The sequence below is a fragment of the Gopherus evgoodei genome, unplaced genomic scaffold (genome assembly GCF_007399415.2).
Source record: "Gopherus evgoodei ecotype Sinaloan lineage unplaced genomic scaffold, rGopEvg1_v1.p scaffold_41_arrow_ctg1, whole genome shotgun sequence".
NCBI lineage: Eukaryota > Metazoa > Chordata > Testudines > Testudinidae > Gopherus > Gopherus evgoodei.
The window spans coordinates 1,493,498-1,517,648 of record NW_022060062.1 but is presented as its reverse complement, the minus strand read 5'-3'; the positions used below and the strand labels follow the sequence as shown (position 1 = coordinate 1,517,648).

The window sequence follows — 24,151 nt, the reverse complement described above, 5'->3', positions numbered from 1 at the left end:
GAGGTATCTAACTCGGGGGTCAAAGACTGGGGGTTGGGACCCCCCCCCGGTTATTACATGGGGATGGGGGGATGTACTGTTAATTTAGAAGGGGCGATGGGTGGGATGGGCTCATACTCAGAGGCTTGCTAAGTGACAGGGCTCACCTGTACTAAAGGGCCTCCCACAGTGCTGTCTGGTATGTCCCTTGATCTCGTGCCATGCACCCGCCTCATCGCGGAGACCTGACTGGGCTGGAACACTGGCCTGTTACCACTAACTAGACAGTAGTTGTTTAATGTTGGGCTTTTCCTTCTCCACTAATTAACACTTCTGCCTGCTCTGAATTATTAGTGATAATTCTCCCACTACCCTTTTCAGAAACTCCTTCTCCGTGTTGACCTTTACTCTGCTGGCAGATTTCTCCTTGTCTCGCTTTACTTCCATTATCAACTTTCTTCCATTTTTTTCATAGCTGCTTACACCAATCCACCCTTCTTCCTCGATTGTGGTTTGTTTGCATTTTTTATAGCAACATGTATCTATCTCACGGGTCTGGATGTTGGACTATAGACTATCTCCACATTACAGTTCCTCTTTAAAATGTATTTTAGTACTGGCCTTCCTGAATAGCTTTTTACCATTGATTTCTCCTTGGTTAATTTTTCTGACCCATTGAAATTATGCCAGAGCTTTTCATTTCCTCCTTGGTGAGAGCTATAGTTGTGGGGGAAGGGATAGCTCAGTGGTTTGAGCATTGGCCTGCTAAACCCAAGGTTGTGAGCTCAATTCTTGAGGGGGCCATTCAGGTAACTGGGGTAAAAATCTTTCTGGGGATTGGTCCTTCTTTGAGCAGGGGGCTGGACTGGATGATCTCCTGCGGTCCCTTCCAACCATGATATTCTATGATTAATAGCAAGTCTACCAGATCCCATACTGGGAGAAGGGGAGCAGAGAGCCTTGTCCTTACAGTTTCTTCCTAAGAGTCTCAGAAGCTTCCAATAGGGTTTATCTGCACTGGAGAGGGGATGGCCCAAGATGCCTGTCTCATTCTGAGCCTCATGTCTTGGTAGTGTCAGGGTCAGCTGGCTGCGAACAATGAACCGCGGCTTACCTTGTGCTATGGAGGCAGCAGTTCTGACAGTCAGAAAACGGGGGAAGGGGGATGCAGTGGACAGGCTGCCTGCCAATGCTGAGGTCCAGTCTAGCCCGTTAACACTTCTGCCAACTTATTGTGTATATGGCACAAATTATGATGCATGGGACTGTGAGGTCAATTACTGATATCCTGAACTTACAATACAGTCCATGCAGTCCAAGTGATTTTCCCACAACCCCGAGAAAGTTTTTTAATTTGACAGGTTCCATAAGGCACATTAGTCTCTGAAAAGTCTTTACATTGGCAACCTTCCTTCAGAAGAAACTGTTTTGTTTATGCTAGAGAAGGGACAACACTTGAGCTTCTCCATGAAGTCTTTTCGTTCGTAAGCCGCTGACTTCCACTGGTGCAGGATGAAGCCCTCTGCTAAAACTGAAAGTGACATTGCAGTTGTTTGAAGAAGGCCCTGGACCATTTTGCGTGTGGTTTGAGGGCAAAATTTGGCCCAGCATCTCCTCGTATTCTTCTTTTCCCTCCTCCCACATAGCACTGTCACTGTTACTTGTTAATCTGCACATTTTCATAAATATTGTATTTCATTTAGTGCTTTATCATCCACAATATTTTCCTCTTAATCCACATATGAGAGTTATTCTAACTCCCAACTGAATATATCTATGTCTATAACATATAAACCTGAACATCTTAACATAACAAATATTATGACTTGCCAACCGGCATCTTAGAATCCCTTCCTTTCAGGAACAAAAAAATTAAAATCCTTGGGAACTCATTGGGACAATCAGCGAGTGGCTGGCGCGAGGCCTCTCTCCCTTGCTACATACTGAGAGCATCTGGTTCAGGGCGCTTGGAGGAGTCTATCTGAAAGCTGCTGAACAGCGAGGTTGCACTGTGCCTGCCAATCACCAGAACAATGGCAGCTGAGCCGCTCTAAGATAAGTCTGGGAAAAATAAATTAAAAAAAAATTGAATATTTTAACATAAATGAGATGCACATTTCCTTCTATTGGGGAAAAATGGACAAGGAAAAACGACCTGGGATACCATCTGCAGGAGAACTAGCAAGGTCTGGGCCTCACAGCTTTGGAGTGGGTCATTTCAGGGTCGTTGTTAGGGAGAACCCTCCCTGCAGAATGTTCATCTCTATACTGCTGGGGATTACTGCTGGAAACTCACACAGCTATGACTGGTGGAACTTGTGAAGATTACCTCTAGCACCTTCGCTGTCCTCAAAATGGAGATTAATATATTTCCCCTCTTTGGGCATTTCTTATTCATGACCTAATTCTGCTGTCTGTTACTGCAGCAAAAGCTGATTTAACTCCACTGCATTCATCAGAGTTACTGAGGAATTAGAGCAGTGGCAGAGACCAGGATCTGTCCCTCGGTTATTATTCAACCTGACAAATTTCTCTCTATTCATCTGAGCGAGGACCTCAGGATTAAAATAATTTGCAGAGGCACAGTATATGAGGAATTGTTCAATCGCTGGTTCATTTCCTTTCCCATTTCCGTCTACTGTCGTTAATTACTTTGAGGTTTTGCATTTTTAACCACTATTATCTAATCACCAATGGTGACACCACAAAAGGGGTAATTTATAGTACAGTTGTCTAGACTCAGTGCACACAGGAGAAGAAAGAGAAAGGGTTTGTGCGATTCTTTCCACTTTGGAAAACAAACATTTCAGTAAAGAAAAGCACAGAACCCCACTGCTTTAGAAGGCCAGATCCTGCTCTCAGATAACCATATGCATCATCCACTGAAGCCCATGGAAATTGACCTTAGAAAATGCTTAACCAATACTGAAACTCTTCTGTTCAAACGTCTTGAACTTTGCACGTTTTCATCAGCTTTAAAATATGAAGTCATAATTTTTCAACCTATAAATAACTGAGGCAAGCGATAAAGCTGAACTCAAATGATGTTTACCTGGATGATACAAATAAATCAGTTTTGTCCAAAAAGGGAAACACAATTCCTTTCCTTATGAAAGCACTATGACTTACAAGTCCTCAGGTGGAAGACTCCATGACTGAGCAATGCCACCCAGAGATCCAGAGGTTAGTGCAAAGGCTGTTTAAAGTAACAAGAACGCTAAAGTTTCACACCAAGATTTAAAAAAAAACATGAGCCTAACATTAGGCTCTAAATCCACAGTTAGGTGTTCAAAATCAGTGGCCTGTTCCAAAAGGGCTGAGTGCTCTTGGAAATCAGGCCTCTTGTTCCTGCATCTAAACGCAGATTTAGGGAATGAACTTTGGTCTCAGATTTTTGAAAGCGTTCAGCTCAAATTTTTGTTAATTTTCTCCCAAATACCTTCTATTAAAACATAACTGGAGAAGAAAAACATATTGTGGGAAATATTTTCCTAAAGTTAGAAATGTCACACCTTGTATGCATTTTAGAAAAAGAATTCTCTATGCATATCTAGGTTTTAAAAAAAAGTGATAGGACCTGATAATGGTCAGAATAAAGAAATAATTCAAACAGTGTTTCAAAAGGGATTCTGAGAACTAATGTTTCTTTGTGCAGTAACCATGGAATTTTTCTTCATAAACAGTAACACTTCATAATGGGCGAAAGCTTGGACCAGACTGCCCACCCCTCACCTCCTCCACTGACTGCAGCGGGAGGTTTTGGTTGAAAGAGAAACGCAGCACTGGGTCCAATTCTGCCTAAATAAATCCAAACTGCACGATCAACTAACTGTCAGCAGTTCCCTCCTTTCAGTCCTTATCAACAGGAAGTTAAGAAGTCTCACTACATTTTAAAAAGTAACAACAAATAATCCCCCAGAATAAACGGGATTTTTTTTTTCCTAAAAGCGTTAATGCTTCTTTCACATGCTGAAGGGGAACCCTCACTCGTGTTGTGTATAAGTGTCTCCTATGCAACATTTTCATATGCGGTTCACAGCAGTTTCACTCACCAGTGGTTTCTCTGGTAAATGAAAGGCTGTTAAGATGAACTAAACTCGTTCTTGAGTGAACCTGTTCCTTTCACATCAAAATTCTTTACTTTTCAGTAAAAAAGGCTAGAAAAAGTGTGCTTTGGCTTATCCTAGAAACTAACGAAACCAGAAATCCAAAGGGTGTATGAAAAACCACAAGGCCCACAGAACTGCCATTGCTACATGGCTTCTGTTTTTCTCCAATTCAGTAAGTTCTGCCTGTGACAGGCCACCAGCAGAAAGTCAAGAAAGTAGTACCTTTACATAGGGAAGCTTTCTAACCAGGGTACATCTACACCGAGAGAACAGAATACACGAGACTGTGAAAAGTAGTCTCTATACGAAGGTAGCTTTTAAGACAGTTTCTTTTAACTTCAGAGCCGCTCCTCAATATTTTTGTTTTCTGGTGGCATGCAAATCTTTTTATAAATCAAAAAAAAGTCACTTTACCTTCATCTTCAGGCACAGTTTCTTCTGATTTTTTAATGTAACAATATAGGTCTTTACTTCTCACGATAAGTTTCATTTTCATAAAAATTTAAAACAGTGTCTTCTTTTAAACAATCAAAAATAAAATAAAATAAAAATAATGGGCTTTCACAGAAAACAAAATGCATAATCTCGAACCAGTTACTGAAATGGTAGTTCCCCATGCAAACAGGGAGCAGACGAGCCTTTTCTGATCTTGTGTGTCAAAGGCCACTGATTTTGCAAAGGCTCCTCTCCTCAAAAGATGTTAGTTAAATCCACAGTTGCTCTGAAGCATGACTGTGTTCAGGATCCATATTAGTGAATGCTTCTGATTCCTCTTCGTGTCCTCTGACCATAAGGGAAAGTAGTTTTGGATGGGCTTTCACCAGAGATGTCTTTTGTTGATTCAGATTGTAATGTCCCGTGACTCCATCATTTTGGCAAGTGTTTTCTTTACTCGCAGGGCTGTGAGCCGAGAAGCAGGGTCGTGAGCCCAACACTCTGTCATGAGTTTTCCCATTTGTCTCAGGCACTGTGGAAAGAAAAGATTAAAAAGGCTCATACTTGGGTCAGCTGGAATGTAAGACTGCTGTCCCGAAAAACTGCAGTGTATTCTAAAGGTGATGCCAGCTGCTATGCCACAAAGAAAGGTACACGCTGGATGGGATGACATTTTCTGTATATTGACTGCAGTTCTCAGCAGGTCACTCAATTTGAACATTTATAACAAACTGGGCTCCACATTTGGTTCAAAAATCCAACATCAGAAAAGCACTTTTCCCATCTCCCTTCCCTGGATGCTAAGGAAAACCTCTCTGATAACTTCCCCTTAATGTGGGCTGCATGACCCTTGTGCAGCAGGGCTTTGGGTCTGGAATGCAACACGGACGATAGGGTAGAATTCACTCTTTCAGCCTGCAAAGTGACCCCAGGCTTCAGCACAGCCTGAGCATGGCAGCTTTTCCAGCTGCTGTCCCACTGAGTCGTCTTGCAGGACTTCTCACTCACCCGACTCTATTCTATGTTACCCTTATCCCCATAGTATGAGACGATCTGGTCGATGTCTGCTGTCTGCCACAACGATTCCTTCTTTCGTGCTGGCCCACTGGGGGACAGTCGCTGCTCCTGACATGGGAAAGGAGGTACAGAGGACGTGATGCACAGCTCTTCTGCCTAGTTTTTGCTCCGTCACAGAGGGCCCTCGCAGGCCATCTGCACTGGGGTGAATCCTAGGATTTAAATCACTGCAAGTCCCTGTTGCTATATTTGAAAAAAAATGGTTTTGGAAAAAACCCTTCCTGTTGTTTGCATAAGGCCAGGAAGGCTTTAGCGGCCTGAGAGGGGCCCTAGATAGGAGTGTCCTGTAACCAGAGCCATCCCCTGGATAGGGTGAATCGGGGTGATGTCTGGGCCCTGCACACCCCTAGGGATGGCCCTGCTCATCACCACTCCTTGATACCACCTCCATGAACCCTCCTTCATTAATGGCAAGAACAGTGAAACAGCACAGGTCAGAAAGGTGGGTGCAGAGCATAAAAGCACAGCAGCATTTACTAAATAACCAGCGAAGCCAGATTCTTTTCTGAAAGTGTCTTAGATAAAAATGGGTTGGGAACCCATGTGGTCGCATGCACTAATTTACTAGGTTTGCTACCTGGCAGTGTGGTCCCCATCCTGGAGTTGGTAATGCCAACTGCTCGGAGAAGAGTAGCTAACTCAGCAAGCCTGCCCGGCACCTGATGGGTGGTAGCAGCCAGACTAGATTCTTTATTTCTCTGCGCTAAATCCTTTCTAACCAGCCCCACTACAACACAACTTCCCATTTGCCTGACTCCCAAGATGAAGTCCCCGTTAGGCTTTGGTCAGCGGCAGTGCGAGACAGGTGGTTCCTTCACTGTTAAACAAGTACTCAAATTTCCAGGGATGGGGGTGTGGGGGGGGTGTTAACCCACACCCCACTTCTCTGACCGCTTACAGCTCTTGCAGCTGAGATCTTTGATCCAACTGCCAAACGCTCAACCGAACGCTGCTATTCCCAAACCACACCTGTCTGCTACAATAACAGCACTACACTATCCCCTTCCACAAGATGAGTGACCTTCGCAGAGCGTCATTGTCAGTCGGCAAGTTTGTCTGAGGTACATCCATTATTGCTCTACTGAGCAGAAACGCCATTTTGATTCATTAGAAGTTCTCAGAGGACTGAGTTCAGATCCTCCCCTCCCCTCAAACCCAGCATCCCTAAAGGAAAAACACCAGTATGCTTGGGAATGCCGTTTCCTAGAGCCCATTCTTAGGGGAAACATACACATGTGCAGGCAAAGAGATGCATCGATACCTAGAGCCCTGCAAATCCACCAGTAGCCGCTTTCGATCCGCGGACCATTTCTGCAGATAGCAGCGCAGCTGTGGCTACAAATCTGCACAGGGCTCAGACAGTCAGAGCTGGCAGGCAGCTGTGAGGAACCGTGGCAGGGACACCGGGGCTGCTTGGGCCTCAGGCCCAGGGTAAGTGGAGGCTCCTCACAGCTGCCAGCTCAGAGCTGCAGCCTGGGCATGGTAAGAGCTGGGCAGGCAGCAGTGAGGAGCCACAGCGGATCCTCCATCTGCCCTGGCCGGGGGCCCCCGAGCAGCCCCAGTGCAGCTCCACAGGTCTCCTCCCTCCCCTCAGCCACGCTGGCGTGGAACCCAGGCAGGGAGCTGCAGCGGACTCTCCTCCTGCCCATGGTGCGGGGGGGGGGGGCACCAAGAGCAGCCCCCAGCTGTGTCTCCACCTGCCGACTCCACGCAGACACCTCACAGCTGCCAGCGCACCCACCTGAATTTTTGCAGATGGCGGATTGGATGCGGATACAATACAATCTCCTTTTTAAAAGGTACAGTGTAAAGGCAAGTGGACCCCAACATAGCCCGTTAGCTGTATTTCTAAATAAGTGCACTAGGTGAGGGTTTTGGCTGCGATTCCTGGATGCTGTGGTATTGTGTACAAATGGTAAAATGAAACTTACTGGAATCATGCCCTCAGGACTGCAAGCCTGGGATTGCCCCCATCGCAACAGAACCAGGGCTCTCAGAAAAAGGGCCACTGACAATCGTAGCCCTGATTTAAAACAAACAGTCGTCCCCAGTACACTGCGCAGCGGGTAATTTTGCAAGTAGGTTGAGCTTCTGGCCAGCCAGTCTTTAACAACAGTAATTCTGACAAGGGAAAGGGAAAACATGCATAAGAGCAGAGCTGAAACATACAGTCTGCGTGCTTTCACGATGTGATTCCGGTCGGTAGGAAAAACATAACACATCTTTCTGAAAAGACTTCAGGCCAGCTCCTCAGGGAATCAGAGCATCTACCTCAGTGGCCCTTCCGTTCTGGGGCAACATGGCAGGTGCTAAAATCGAATATAACCATCTCACTGATCCTAACAGGCACAGTGCTATGTTTGAAAATCCCACGTGTCTATTCTGGGTGAAATCACAACAGTTTTGAAGACAGATAAATGGCAACGTAATAAAACTTGCTTTATTTTAAAAGGATTTCTTACCTCGTCACTTCTCCATCTACTGGGTAATGCAGGACGAAGCTTCTTTCTACACACGATCTCCCACATGTCCTTGCAGGAGGGGTCGGTGGGCAGAAGATCATGGTATGGAAGCTGGTATTTGTCAACTATTCCTGAAAGAAACATTTTCCAGATGCATCATAACTGGCAGATAAAAATCCCAGGGGACTAAGGATGTCTGGACTATATCAACTACACCCTTTTGGACTCTACCAGTCACACTTACCTCTGTCTTGCTCAGCATAGACACTAAGGATACGTCCACACTACCCACCAGATCAGTGGGTAGCAATCAATCTATCGGGGATCGATTTATCGCATCTCGTCCAGACGTGATAAATCGATCCCCGAACGTGCTCCCGTCGACTCCGGAACTCCACCAGAGCGAGCAGCAGAAGCGGAGTCAACAGGGGAGCCGTGGCCATCAATCCTTATGGGAGGTAAGTCAATCTAAGATACGTCAACTTCAGCTACGCTTTTCTCGTAGCTAAAGTTGCATATCTTAGATCAATCCCCTCCCTCCCCCAGTGTAGACCAGGCTTAAAGAATATTAGCCATGTGAGCTATTCTATTTTGCTTTGGAGAGGGGGTCATCTTTTTGAAGAAAATGAAGTATGCATCTGACAAAGTGGGTATTCAACCATGAAAGCATATGCGCCAATACATTTTTTAGTCTATAAGGTGCCGCAGAACTCTTTGTTGCTTTTCTGGGTTTGCGGCCTGTAATAATACCATTTGGGATCCAGATCTCACAATCTGAGCATGAGCGGATTTTGGACCTGATCCTGCAATGTGATACACATGGGTGGATTCATGGGCCTACAGAGAGCCTCGATGACTTCATATGGCATCCAACTGTAATATCGGGGCCTCATTCTGTACCTGGATAGCAGATGTCCAAGGAAAATTCAGGATGATGTTGGAATGGTGATGACTGAATAGGTGCCTCTCTTCCCTCTTACTAATTCCTGCATCCTGGCTGCATTTCTGCTTGCCACGGAAGCAACTTGTGTTTTTTTAAAGATAACAGAGAGAGAACAACAGTCAACTGCCTAATAGTTGTCTGTTTAAATCATTTGTCAACTGTAACACCTATGCAAAATCACCTCATTTTTTTTTCTGCTCAAACAGCAGAGGGTTCCTACTCCAGCAGAAATGTTTACCACTCTGAGGCTATGTCTACACTACCACGGTAAGTTGACCTACACTACGCAACTCCAGCTACGTGACTAATGTAGCTGGAGTCGACGTACGTTAGGTGGAGTTACCGCGGGGTCTACACCATGGGGTGGGGGTGGGGGGCGACAGGAGAAAATCTCCCATCGACTTACTTTACTTTTCTCATCAGGGTTACGGTATAGGAGTTGCCTAGAGAGCGATCTGCAGTTGTTCTGGTCGGTCTTTACTAGACCAACTAAACTGACCGCTGGTAGATTGATCTCAGAGAGTCAATCCTGGCTGCAGTGTAGACCTTCCCTGAAAAAGCCCACAAATTAGCTCCACGTTCCCACCACAGGGATGAGTCATTGCATCTTTAAATAGGCTACTAAAACATAGTGTAAATCTTTGTTGTTAAACTAAGACTGAAGATGACAAACCCTCAGTGCAAGGAAGCAGAAATGAATAGGCTCAGGACTGCCAAGGTGTCTACCCAGCTTAGTTTATTGCAACAAAATCTACTACCGAGAAAGAAAGGACAGAACTTGAAGCTTCAGGTTATAAATGGAGTTTGCTGCTACAAGGAAAAGTCACGTCCCACTTACCAACAATATGTTTGCCATTCACCTTCTGACACACATCTCCTTGCTGCCTCCCAAAGGATGAGTCCAAAACTGTACATATCGGCCATGAGATATGACTGGAAGTGATTCCTATTCAACCTTTTATCCAGCACCTCAGGAGCCATATAGCGCTTTGTGCCTACCAGTTTTTTAGGTGGTACGTCCACCCCATTTTTATCACTAAAAGGAAAAGAAAAAGAAGAATCAAACATACAAAAAGTAATCTGAAAAAAAATCACCTCAGAACCCAACTGGATGTGGAGAAAAAACAAATTCAAACAAAAATCACTCTTGAACAAGGTCAAAAATAATGCATAATCTTAATGGAACAGTTCTTCTAGAGAAAGGTACAGGCTGTGACCAGCCCCCAACTTCTTAAAAGGCTTACTTGCCTCAGGTGGTATTAAGCATTCAAATGCAGAACCACAACAGAGAGAAGACTCAATAGGGACCCTGGCAACATTTGGGAGATTTTGTTTAGCATTAGACTTAACGCTACTGCAGGCGATACCAATCAAATCTTCATTAAATGTTGTTTTCTTAAAATGTTGTTTTCAGCATACAGAAATATTAATTGATTATCTATTAAGGACAACTTACTGAAAATGGAATTTGTGTGCAAATACTATTAGAACTACTATTTAAATACAAAACCGCTGTTTATAAACATGCAATATATAATATACAGGTCTGTCGCATCTTACACTGGGGTTACGTTCCGCACTCAGAGCATAAAGTGAAAATCGCATCTAGTCAAAATTACATTGAGTGTAATGGCGGGCGGAATCGCCCGCACTACACGTACGATATTAAAATTGTTATTTTTTCTCTTTTTTTTGTTTTTGCCAACCGCATAAAGCTGAAACTGTGCAAGTTAAATGCGCGTAAGATGTCACAGACTTGTACCTGCCCCTAGTACAGTATAAGGGTATATCATATATATTACACCCCACAAACAATAAAGAGTCCTCTGGCACCTTATACACTAACAAACCTATTGGAGCATGAGCTTTCGTGGTGAATACCCACTTCGTCGGATGCATGTCAATGATACAAAAAGATACCGTGGTATCTCTCCGATCCCTTTCAATTAAAAAACACCCATTTTATTGCTGACATTAACAAGCCTGGAGGCAGGAAAGAATTCACCCACAAAGAAATGCACCTCATTTTACTCACCTAAACCATTTAACCGCCAAGCCTAGGTCTGCTATACAGCAGGTTGCATCCTTTTTCACTAGGATGTTCTTACTTTTCAGATCCCGGTGGGCAATAGCTGGCTTGACTTGAGTCCCAAAGATCTCCATGTGCAAGTGGCACAAGCCACTAGCAGAAGAATAGGCCAGGTTTAGCATGGCTTTTGGATCCAAGGGAGTGGATTTCAGATAATCATACAGGGAGCCATGCTCATGGTAGTCTGTGATAAGATACAGTTCGGTCAAAGTCCCCATACATTTAATGTCCGCAGCAATGAACCCTATGGGGAGGGAGGAAATGTTTTCAGATTAATATTTTTTGGGGCTTTTGAACACCACACACGACTCTACATTCTCTCTCATCCACTTGTGAGTTTCAGCTACAAAGTTCAACTTCTTTATTCTATCTATATTGTATTCAGTTAGTAAGGATATGAACCATGCCTGCATCAGCACATATTAAAAATGTGGATTATACTGCATGAAAAAAGTGTGCAACAATTACTCTGAGTGATTTCAAAGCTATATTAAGACCAGCTCAAGCTAAAGGTTATCGCTGGTTTCTGTCTAATCCCCAGGTTAAAGGTTAAATTGTGATCGAGGGGGACAGGGACTTCACCAAAAAAACAAAACAAAACACCCTCTCTGTCCTTTGCTTGTTCAAGGGAAGAGTCGAAGAAACCACTCCGTTAAGCAAGGTTGTCTCATCTCAGAAAAGATATACTGGCATTAGAAAAAGTTCAGAGAAGAGCAATTAAAATTATTAGGAGGTTGGAACGGGTCCCACATGAGGAGAAATTAAAGAGGCTAGGATTTTTCAGCATGGAAAAGAGGAGACTAAGGGGGATGTAACAGAGGTATATAAAATCATGAGTGATGTGGAGGAAGTAGATAAGGAAAAGTTATTTACTTATTCCCATAATACAAGAACTAGGGATCACCAAAATGAAATTAATGGGTGGCAGGTTTAAAACAAATAAAAGGAAGATGATCTTCATGCAGCACACAGTCCACCTGTGGAACTCCTTGCCTGAGGAGGTTGTGAAGGCTAGGACTATAACAGGGTTTAAAAGAGAACTGGATAAATTCATGGAGGTTAAGTCCATTAATGGCTGTTAGCCAGGATGGGTAAGGAATGGGGTCCCTAGCCTCTGTTTTTCAGAGGGTGGAGATGGATGGCAGGAGAGAGATCATTTGATCATTATCTGTTAGGTTGACTCCCTCTGGGCCACCTGGCATTGGCCACTGTCAGCAGACAGGATACTGGGATGGATAGACCTTTGGTCTGACCCAGTATGTCCGTTCTTATGTTCCTATGTCTGCTCAGTTCTTGGTCACTCTAGGGACATAATTGTGTGGGGAAGGATCACACAAACATCCAGCAGCCACAAGAGAGACATACCTCCTGACGGCTCTCCCTAGCATAGCGTGGCTCCACATCGTCCCCTACAGAGAGCTCTGTACAACGTGCATAACTGAGTTTTAAACAAATACCCTGAGAATGCCTTCAGTGTCTCTTCTTTTTCAGTTCCACATGGTGTCATTGTTAAATGTCAGTTCAGTGGCTTGGAGTTTGCTTTCTAAAAACAGAACCCCAGACACAGGTGGGAAAAACAGGTGTATGGTTGTTGGGGATTACAACCTCCCAAAGCCAGTTACTCCGTATCTGCATGGAGACCCTTAAAACGATTTGCTTTTTGATGTCTGCCCCATGGAGAGAAGCATATTGTGGTTAATGGCAAAGCATGGCAGGTGACAAAATGCATGAAGCAAAGGACATCAGCAAGTACAAAGTTATTAGCAAGAATAACTAAGAAACTTTAAATGGCATCATTTCTATCTTTTATTTCACTCACTCACCCAAAATGTTTTCATGCCTCAACAGGACAGTCTCGTAGATTTCAGTCTCTTTTAACCAGCTGGCCTCCTCAGTGGCGAAGAACACTTTTACAGCTACCTTTTCTTCACGCCACTTTCCCATCCAAACTTCTCCATAGCGACCTTTACCGGTCTGTTTCACCATCTCAATCTGCCTTGCTATAGTAATTTCGACCTGTTAAATCCCAAGAAATGTCGTTTAAATATACTCCACAACATGGGTTTCATCTCTCTTTGTCCATCTCCTTCTCTCATGCTAAAACATAGGAACCCTTGCACAAAGCTGGAATGCACGGGCCACAAGTCAGATATTAGGAATGGCAATATACAGAAACCTGTAGGAGAACACTTCAACCCCCCTGGACACACAATAGCAGATTTAAAGGTAGCCATCCTGCAGCAAAAAAAACTTCAGGACAAGACTTCAAAGAGAAACCTCTGAGCTTCAGTTCAGTTCCAAATTTGACTCCATCAGCTCAGGATTAAACAAAGACTGTGAATGGCTAGCCAACTACAAAAGCAGTTTCTCCTCCCTTGGTATTCACACCTCAACTGCTAGAAGAGGGCCTCATCCTCCCTGATTGAAATAACCTCATTATCTCTAGATGGATTCTTGCCTGCAAATTTATACCCGCCTCTGGAAATTTCCATTATATGCGTCTGACAAAGTGAGTATCCACACACGAAAGCTTATGCTCCAATACTTTTTAGTCTATAAGGTGCCACAGGACTCTCTGTGTGTATCTAAATTACATTCCTTTCTTACCATAGGGAAACTAGACCCACTTCCTGTGCTCTGAGACCATTGAGTCGAGTCTTTCAGGGTTTCCCCTGGAGCAAAGTAAGTCTCATCCTGTTCAACTCCAATGCAGTAATGAGGTCTGGTTGCTTGCCTTTTGTGCCTACGATTTTAGTGAAAATTAAATTAGTTGACAGTGCAATGAGGAACAGATGCTACACAGAAAACGCTACTCACATTTAATATTTAGTCATTCAGAAGTCCCCAGCAATTACCCAAAGTATGAGCTAGTCTCATCAACGACTATTTTCTGATCTATTCGCAACATTAGAATGCTTTCGGTCTATGAAAGGGGATGAGTATCATCTGCTGGGGAATCCAGCATAATTTTGCATAGCCAAGTACCAACTTTAAACCCCTAATTCAGAGAATAGTCCTAAAAACAGAGAGGTAGTAAATCCCTCGCCTTTTAGTTATGAATGTTGTGGGTTTTTTATGACCAAACAAAGGTGTTGTTATGAATTTACCTGTGCTTTCTGAATCTCCCTGCCTCTTTGGGTAGAGTTTGTGAATTTGTGTCAACCTTGTGTACACTGGGTTGTGAGCTTTATTTACTATAGCGTGTCTTTGCACTATTGTTTTCTTTAATTTTCAGTGTATACTACTGTGTTGTTTCCCACTGGAAAACTTTTTAGGATATACTTTCTATGAAGGATGCTTTACAAAAGACCAACTATTTTATGGGACATTATATTGATGACTTTGTGATTTTAACATTAACAAAATATACAATTTTTCCCTATAATAAAAACAATGTGTTTTTAATTGTTCCCCAATTCCCTCCTGTTAATTTTTTTTTAATTTTACAGTTCATAAGCTGGGGTGGGGGAGGGGAAAGTGATGTTAGGAAGAAATCTGAAGCAGACAAAGTTGAAATACTTCCCACTTACCTGAAGTACCAGAATATGATGAGAAGTACCAGGAGTATATTGCAAACGATCACTGAGATCAGCAAGGCCCTATGACCAATGTCTCCTTCAACACAATCTGATTTTAAAAAATCAAAAAAAGCTTTGTACAATGGCTGTGTTTTTGTCTTAGAAGCCAACGCTGCTCTCTCACACCTGAGATGCCTTTCCCATTAGGTTGGGTGTAACATGCATTCTGCCTTCCTGGGGTTAGTTTCCCATATAAAAAGACACACAAGAATTTATAACTATATTAAGCAAGAGAATTGTTCCCTTTCTTTTCTACTGCAGCATTGCGTAACGCAGCACTTGATTTCAGACCCATTTGAGGTGTTCCTTTTTTAGCTCTCATTGAACAGGGCAAACACAGCACATGGAACAGCAATCGAGGGCCTGACTGACCCTGCAGTCTTTACTCAGTCAAAGCTCTCACTGGTAACTCTAGTGCTTGTGACTGAGTTTGTAAGGGAGTATTTAGCCCTTCATGACCAATCCACTAACCCCCACCGCCTCAAACCTGGGATTTACACTCCTGTATCTTACGTATCTTGTCAGCTGGGACACAGACTTTGTCCTGTTTGATGCCTCTTTATCTTAACTAACTTTTATTAATTTCAGAAAACTGAGAGTCTTAACAAAAGCAATTCCTATACCCAACTGTATCTACCCCAACACAGAAGACATATAAGCAATGTCTAATCCCTGCTAGGGCATAGAGCTAAAGTCCCTAACATTCTATTTACATCAATGTAAGGATCTCTCTCTCTCTCACAGCACTTTAGCAGGAAAAATTATTTGTTTTTTATTCTTGCAATTGTGGGAAAATGTATCATTGCAGATGAGCCATTCTTTAAAACCGCTTCAAAATGCAACATTACCAAGCAACACGTAAGATTTGTGATTATATAAAAATAACTGAAAAGTTTGAATTAATCCTTGCACGCTATACCCATTTTCTGCTCTAAAATTTAGCTGTCATCTCCAAATTTGTAGACGCATTTCAAACACACGTGTTGGACCATCATGCATATTCTCATGCTGAAAACTGAAGAAATCCTGCACCATCTTCTTTTAAAACTGCAGAGTCTCAAAACTGTGATACTTTAGCACACTCCCCACCTCCAGCCTGGTGTTCACTCTTAGGCAGATAAAGATGAGATTTTCTCAAGTCCTCACCATCTGATTGTCTTGCATCTTCCACACAAATGCTGAACACACAGTAAACTGTGACAATTCTAGCCTTATTGACTCACCCTGGAATAACACTATTATGTTTCAGATTTACGAGGGCAGGAATCAGCAACCTTTCAGAAGTGGTGTGCCGAGTCTTCATTTATTCACTCTAATTTAGGGTTTGCGTGCCAGTAATACATTTGAACGTTTTTAGAAGATCTTTCTATAAGTCTATAATATATAACTAAACTATTGTTGTATGTAAAGTAAATAAGGTGTTTATAATGTTTAAGAAGCTTCATTTAAAATTAAATTAAAATGCAGAGCCCCCTGGGCCAGTGGCCAGGACCCGGGCAGTGTGAAAATCAGCTTGTGTTTCGCCTTCAGCACACGTGCCATAGGTTGCCTACCCCTGTACTAGGGTAATGAGACAAAGAGGATCCTAGGGGAATCTTGGCTTACTGTCATGCACTTTTCTTTTAAAGATCCACTTCCCTCTCCCACCTTTGCTTCCAACTTTTTCCTTCCCTCTCCTTCCCATCATGAGCAGAGATGACCTACCATTATCTGCCTTGTGAGCACATTGGTCATGTTTTAACCTGACATTACCTGGTCCTGGAGCATTAACAATGTAAACATTCAAGCCATGGCCATCGCCTTTGAAAGGAAACACCAACACAGGGCCTATCAGGAAAAAAAGCTAGAGCACATCATTCTCATTGGAGCAGCAGATTTCTACCTGAACTGTCACTCTGTGTGTGCCAGGAGCTGAAACTGAGAGCCCGCTGGGGAGTCCAGTTCTCTCTGTGAAAGAGGTGGCAGCTCAGGGGGCCAAGCTTCTATTTCATGGTTTGTTAGCAGTCTGGGTCTGCCGGTCATTTCCCTCTAAAGGTGTGGCTTGGAACAGTTGAAGCTGTCACTGTCTATTGGCTCAGGAGAGGCTAAACAGAGTCTGCAGACTATAGGGGGAGAATTCTTCATACTCTGGAGACTAGGAAAATACATTTGCAGCATGGCCCTTGTAGGGTACAAAGTAGCGTCTCTCTGTCTTTTTGGCCATAGGGGCCAACGAAACTGGCATCTGCCACAAGGTGCGGGATGTATCAGCTAGCATTCTGATTAATGGTAGGGCAAGCCTAGGTAGGTCCGAGGGGGCCAGGATATCCACTACGTGATCTACATCCACCTTGATCTCTTCCACTTGGATCGCCAGGCTCTGAGCGTCACTCTTAAGTAGCTGCTGAAGCACCTGGTTGTCCTCTAGGGCTGGTGCCACTGACGTTGCCACAAGTGCCTCATCTGGCGAGGAAGAGGAGATGACCGCCTGCAAAGGACCTTCCTCTGTACCCTCAGCCTCTGCAGCACACAGTACTCTGGTTGCGTGGCTGGTGCAGATGTAGGATGCGGCACCGTGGCCGGTACCAGGGTCAACGCCAAACGATGAGGAGTGCTGGGCGGTGCCTGCGGCATCGGAAACATGGTCCCTGTCGGTGCTAGTGTCTGATTAGGCGATGCCGGGTTCTGTTGTGGCACACTCCTGTCAGACAGTGGTGCCGGTGGTAGATGCATTTGCGCCAGAGCCACCGACGTCGAGGAGACCGACACAGACCTGGAGCACAGACCATGCACATGTCCCAGGGACTGACGGTAGGCCCAGGGAGTCCAGAACGGCCACTGGGACGGAGGTTGCCACTATTGCTGCCACTACGCCGGGTAAGGCCATTAGCTTGCCTGAGAAGTTCCTCCATCTACTGGAGCGGTAGGATTCCGCCTTTGAGTCCGAGGTCTCCAAATAGGAGGACCGAGGGGGAGCAGTAACCACTGTCACCGGGGAGCGGCGCCATGAGGCCAGGGAGTGCTCTCTCTGTGCCGGTGCTGCCGGAGCGGCACAAGGTGGGAACTGGGGCAACATCCTGGCCTGCTTGCCCCTTGATTGAATCGGGGGTAGGGCCGTGTCTAGCAGCTCTTTCCACAGGCGTGGGGAGGCCGGCACCGGGAGGCTTAATAAGTCAGAGGCCACCTCGAACGCCTCCAGCGTCAATGGGGGATGCACATTCTCACTGAGGTCCGGGGATCTAGACCGGTCCGGACTCGACAGCACCCCCACCGGGGCAGCAGTCAACGGGACCTTGGGAGGGTCCGGTTGTGGCTCGGCTTGTCCCACCACAGTCGTGGATGCCGCTGGCCTTTTAAGGTCCTGGTGGGGTGATTGGTCCCTCACCGGCCTCTTCTTTTTCGCAGGCACTGGAGATGGTGATCGGTGCCACATGGAGGCCGATTTTCTATGTCCCGATTCTCTCCGATGCTGGGATTTAGAGATCTTAGACTGGGCCTCCTGTCTCATTAGCGGTGCCAGAGCACCGTGCACCAAGGATGAGGTGCTGGGCGCTGGATTGGCAGGCTTAGGGTCCGAGTGTGGCTGTAAAGCCACATCAGGAGCACTCTGAGTCTCTGCTCTCTGTCCTTAAGAGTCCTGGGATGGAATCCCCTGCAGATACCGCACCGGTCTCTTTGGTGGCTCTCCCCAAGGCACCTCAAGCAGGATGAGTGCAGGTCACTCTTCGGCATAAACTTCACGCAGTCCATGCAGAGTTTAAACCCTGGGGACCCGGGCATGCCCTAGTGGGGCGACGAATATGTTGGGGGGGGTGTAAACCGGTTGTGTTGGGGCTCGTCCCCCTCAGGCGCAGCGGGGAGCCAGGGTGCCTCCTTACGCACTGCAGTCTGGGTCGGCTTAGCCCCTCGGCAGGTGTTGAGCGGGGTATACGGTCAGTAAACAGGGTAGAGCCCGGCCCTCTAGCCGGGGTCGGGGCTCTCAAAGTCAATAAGCCCCGGCCCTTGGACAGGGCGGGCAGCAATAGTTCAGGCTCAGGCCTCTAGCGGGGCTGAGCAAACACAGTATCACCCCAGGCCCTTGGACAGGCTGGGCAGCAATAGTTCAGGCTCAGGCCCCTAGCAGGGGCTGAGCAAACATAGTATCAGCCCGGGCCCTTGGCTCGGGCGGGGCACCAAACACAAGTCTAGTTCACTCTGGCCCTCTGGGTCAGGGCAGTGCAGTGGCAAAGTCAAAGGGCCCAGCCCTTGGTCCGGGCGGGGCACCAAACACAAGTCTAGTTTAGTTCTGGCCTCTGGATCAGGACAGAGCAATGGCAAAGTCAACGGGGCCCAGCCCTTGGTTTGGGCAGGGCAACAAACACAAGTCTAATTAGCTCTGGCCCTTTGGGTCAGGGCAGGGCAGTGGCAAAGTCAAAGGGCCCAGCCCTTGGTCCGGGCGGGGCACCAAACACAAGTCTAGTTTAGCTCTGGCCTCTGGGTCAGGACAGAGCAATGGCAAAGTCAATTGGGCCCAGCCCTTGGTTCGGGCGGGGCACCAAACACAAGTCTAAGTCGCTCTGGCCCTTTGGGTCAGGGCAGGGCAGTGGCAAAGTCAATGGGGCCCAGCCCTTGGTTCGGGCGGGGCACCAAACACAAATCTAAGTCGCTCTGGCCCTTTGGGTCAGGGCAGGGCAGTGGCAATAGGCGGGAAGAGGGGGAGTCTGCCACCCGGTTACGGGTGGCAGGGGGAACGCAGGCCCTCCCACTCCACTGCATTCCAGCCCGGGGCCCTAGCAGCGGTCAAGACCCGCTGCAGTCAGTGGGGATCCTGGCCGCAACACACTGACATGGGTTCGGGCTCTTCAGGAGCCGAACCAGGGTCGGCTATCCCCGGGCTACTTCCAACCTCCCCCTCTCTGGGTACCTGGTTCTTGTCGGTGTCGTCTGGTGGGTCCCAGACCATAGGTTTCTCCAGGTACCGGTCGTGGGGAAGCTCAGGCCACTCCTCGGGGTATCAGGCACACGGCAGGTCAGGCCGACGTTCCTCCGGGTACCGGGTCTGAGGCAAGTCCAGCCAACGCTCCTCTGGGTAGTGGGCGCGGGGCAGGTCCGGCCAGCGTTCCTCTGGGTAGTGGGCGCGAGGCAGGTCTGGGCAGCGCTCCTCCGGGTAATGGGCGTGGGGCAGGTCAGACCAGTGCTCCTCGGGGTAGTGGGTGCGAGGCAGGTCCGGCCCGGCGGGAGCTCGGGCACCAGCGTCTGTCCTCTCCGGCAGCCTGCGCCCAACTGAGTGCTGGGGCCGGGCTTTTATACTTCCTGTCCCACCCCTTGACTTCAGGGGCGGGGACAGGCCGTGCTGACTCCGCCCACTGAGGCGCCTGCTCTGGCTCGTCCCCCTCAGGCGCGGCGGGGAGCCGGGGCGCCTCCTTACAGGGGGGAAGCCCCCAACAACTATTAACTATCTAGAACTAACACTAACTCTAAACTATGAGAGAGGAAACAACTATATACACTTAAACGAGACACTGCTAGGCTTGCTGCAAGAGCAAGCGAAGTTCCAGCTACCTGTCACCGGTGGTAAGAAGGTGGAGGGTCGGCGGGCCCCTATATAGGACACCATGGAGGCTATGCCAATGTCTATAAATGTCGTGCTTACCCAGGAACTGCTGTATTTAAAAATATATATATTGTACAACTTCTAACCCAAACTGGACATGCTTTTGTGCAGAGTGTTACTGTATTGTTTGTTCTATAGCTCTGAAACACAGAGGTCATGGTGACGCCTAGACCTTATTCTCAGAGGGCCAGATTATCAGCGGCTATAAATCGTCATTAGTTCCATTGGCTTCAGTGGCACTACACTGATTTATATCAGCTGAGGATCTGGTCCCAAGCGTCATTCAGAAACTGTTGTGTAGCTACAAACTACAATCTTTTGAGACGACAGAGGGCATTTGTGACGAAGTGGGAATGTTCTTGCTGTATTATGGGAATGCTGAGTGAGGAGTATTGACCTGGGAATGTTGCAAGGGAGTTTTGCTGGGACTGGCTGCATTGGGGAAGGGAGGACACCTGAACATGTAACATGAGAACCCAGGAGGGGGGTTGGAGGCCAGGTGACACCTCTTCCCAGGAACCTGGACAAAGGACACAAAGGCTGGGGGAGGAGCTGGGGAGAGGCTGAGTGAGAGGCTGGAGGGAGTTTCAGTTTGGAGCTGGCTGGGAAATGGAGAGGGGCGCCCGACGGGGCTTGGGATTCCCACCGGGGCTGTGATCTCTCTGGGGCCCCAGATGGACCTAACTAAAGGGGATCCTGTTGTCTGTACCAGCAAGACCTGTTTTGGACTGCGTTCCTGTTGTCTAAATAAACCTTCTGTGTTACTGGCTGGCTGAGAGTCCCGGTGAATCGCCGGAAGTGGGGGGTGCGGGGCCTGGTCTCCCCACATACTCCGTGACATCATTCATGATTGTTATTCTATATTTGTATGGCATGAGCACCCAGAGGCCTCAGTAAGTCACCTCCGCTGCCCTGCTAAGCACTGTACAAAGTAAGAGATAGTCCCTGCCCCAGCCCAAGCTAGACTGTGAGCTCTTTGGAGCGGGAACCATTCTTTTACTACGCCCAGTGCCTAGGGCAATGGGTCTCTGATCCTTGACTGATGCCTGTAGGCATGATGGGAATACAAACAGAGGTAAACACCAGCAACAACCAAGACGATACTGTTTCTGAATATTACCAGAACAGCTACACGATACAAAAAAAAGTTGTTTTTCCATGCAGGTCATCTAATTCTCTTTTCTTTTCTAGGAGAAGCACATGGACCTACTGATTTAAGGCTATATTTTCTTCTTCCTCTTACCGCTATTTCTCAGAGGTGGCAGCGCTGGGTGAAGGTTTTCATTGCAGAAATCTTTGTCTCTGCAGCACGCAATAGAAAGAGTTCTTCTCTCATGTATTATGAGCATATCCTGCAACAGAGAAAGTCACAGAGAACTGTGTGAGCAACTTGGTTCTTTTAAACAGACACTGTTGTTTTGGCACTGGAGAAGGAGACAGACCTGACATGGGAAACAGCTTCACTCCTCCCAGAGCAAAGCAGACAGAATTTTGCCCCAAGGCCAAGATTTCCAGAAACAGATGCCTACCATCAGGCATGAATTCAGAGACTTTAGGATGCTCAGCATTTTGGAAAATCTGGCTACTTATTTAGTAAGCAGTTAGAAGCCTCATTTTAGACTCCTATTTTTGAAAATCTTGGCTTTAGTGCATGATTCCCTTCATGTAGGGGCATCCTCAGACAGCTTAAAGCCAACATAGTCAACTCTGTCATCTATTCCCCCCAGCGAAATAGATTTGTGAAGGGCATGAAGAGGGAGCAGAACACAGTGCACTATACTTTGGAGATATTTACTGGAATAATGGCTCCTAGGAGTTTATTACAAGCAAGTGCAAATAAGAGCAACCCTTAGCCTGCTCTAACTTGAACCAATAGCTGGTTGTCCCCCTGGACAGGCCCAGATATAGGTGTGGGAGCTGAAAGATTACTTAAGGATACATCTACACTGCAAACAAACAAACAAAGAAAATTCGGTAGCCCAGTCTCAGAGCCCAGGTTGACTGACTTGGGCTCACACTAGAGCTCTGCAGATGTTTCTGCTTGGGCTGAAGCCTATGCTCTGAAACCCAGCAAGGGGTAGAGTGTCAAAGCCTGGACTCCAGCCTGAGCAGGAGTGTCTACACTGCTATTCTTACCCTGTACCCTTATTCAACACCCGATAGCAAGAGCCCAAGTCAGTTGACCCAGGCTCTGAGGATCGCTGCCATGGGCGTGGTCTTTTATTGATTTATTTTGCAGTGTAGAGGTACTCAGAGTCATCTTCATTCCACCGGCTGTTCTGCCTCTACCGTCATGCTGAGGTCTGCACGGAACAGCTGGGGACTTAACCCCGAGTGATTTCTCTGTGTTAAACATAGAAGCCCAAAAGAGAATTGCTACATAGGGTGAGAAGCTGGTGGCAGTATCTGAAATGGACACACATTTCTCTCCCTGGAACAAGAAAACCTTCATAAAGGTGGATCCCCAAATGTACCAGCTGGACTGTCTACACCTACAGGACTTACGTTACACATCAGTGATACGCAACAACTCCGCATGTGAAAACAGCAACTTTTTTATGGCTACGCAGCACACAGCAGTTTGGGAAAGGAAGGGAAGAATGTCTTACCTAATTCAAGCTGCAGGGGAATTTAGAGATTCAGAATGGAATTACCAGAGTGGTAATTTCACCAGAAGAGCAGGGGCTAACATTAGTGAACTAGCAATATGGTGTGCCTGAAGAAGTAGCAAGAGTTTTGGGGAGCAGACTCCATTTCCTCAGCATTCCGTGCAGAGAGCACATTCCCCACATGACCAAAATTCAAAGCAGCAGATGTGTGCATTCATCCTGACCACACTGTTGCTGGATGAAAACTATCACAATAGCCAGACCAAATCTTGATCATAACTGTTTTCTTACCCGGCATTGGATGTCTAAGCCTTCAAAGCGTAGGCATCCTGAGGCAATTGTATGTCCTCCAGATTCTTCATCTTCTACTGTGGTGAAACAGTAGCCATCAGTCCTGAAGACTGGAAAGAGCAAAGCAGAGTTAGTTTTTTTTTAAAATGAGAGATTTGCTATTGGACATGCTGTGCCCCACAAACAAACCGTTGATAAATCAACACACTTTGAACAGCAATGTAACAAAATGCGTATGACTAAACTATTATCACGTTTAAAATCTTATTTATTTACGCAGTGTTATTTCAACGTACAAAACAAACAAATGCTTATCGTAGGCTCCTGGCATGCATACACTGCTGGATTTAATTTTAACTAAGACAGACGGCAATCACAAACTGATCACTTTTCTTCATAAAGAAGCCAGGCCACAAAGCTGACATTGTCACACAAACCCCTAACCCCTATAATTAAAAATCTTCACCCAAGGCCCGTCCCCTCTGTACAAATGTCTATCCCAGTGGCTCTCAATCCATGGCCTGCAGGCTGCTTGCGCTCAATCAGCGCACAGCTGCGGCCCGTGTGATATCCTCAGGGCCATAGAGGTAGAGTAATATATTGTGTGGATATGGCCCACATAACGCATGGAGAGTTGCATATGCAGCCCACAGTGGTAAACAGGTTGGGAACCACTGGTCTCTCCTAATCGATGGGTCTCCAGTGATGCAAAGCCTATCTTAGGAAAAGCATCAATGCTAAAGCAGGCCCACTTGTGCGTGCACACACTGTACAGAAGCAGACCTGAAGAGGCCACCGTCACTGAGCTAATGACCATGAAACACTATTAAGAGTGATAGGGTCCTCCTTACTTTAACCATATTGCAAACTGCAACACTGTTGCGTCCAAATTCTTGACTTATCAATATCCTTCATAACTGCTTACCTGGGTTATAAGCCTAAAGTGATCCATTATACTTCCGTTTACAAGAACATGTACAACAGAGGACAAGTATACTAACAGATGG

At 46.3% G+C, this 24,151-nt stretch overlaps 1 protein-coding gene across 1 annotated transcript in view; it reads right to left on the bottom strand.

Annotated features, from left to right (window-relative positions):
* Positions 1 to 4,929: 4,929 nt before the first annotated feature.
* LOC115642551 (bone morphogenetic protein receptor type-1B-like) overlaps positions 4,930 to 24,151 on the bottom strand; it is a 30,321-nt gene continuing 11,099 nt past the window's right edge. The window contains exons 4-12 of the mRNA XM_030546173.1: positions 23,145 to 23,247; positions 21,488 to 21,596; positions 14,625 to 14,721; positions 13,702 to 13,837; positions 12,918 to 13,110; positions 11,041 to 11,338; positions 9,866 to 10,041; positions 8,063 to 8,193; positions 4,930 to 5,055 (exon numbers count right to left, since the gene is read on the bottom strand). Of these exons, the coding sequence (XP_030402033.1) occupies positions 4,930 to 5,055; positions 8,063 to 8,193; positions 9,866 to 10,041; positions 11,041 to 11,338; positions 12,918 to 13,110; positions 13,702 to 13,837; positions 14,625 to 14,721; positions 21,488 to 21,596; positions 23,145 to 23,247 (1,369 nt within the window). The remainder of the gene's footprint in view (positions 5,056 to 8,062; positions 8,194 to 9,865; positions 10,042 to 11,040; positions 11,339 to 12,917; positions 13,111 to 13,701; positions 13,838 to 14,624; positions 14,722 to 21,487; positions 21,597 to 23,144; positions 23,248 to 24,151) is intronic.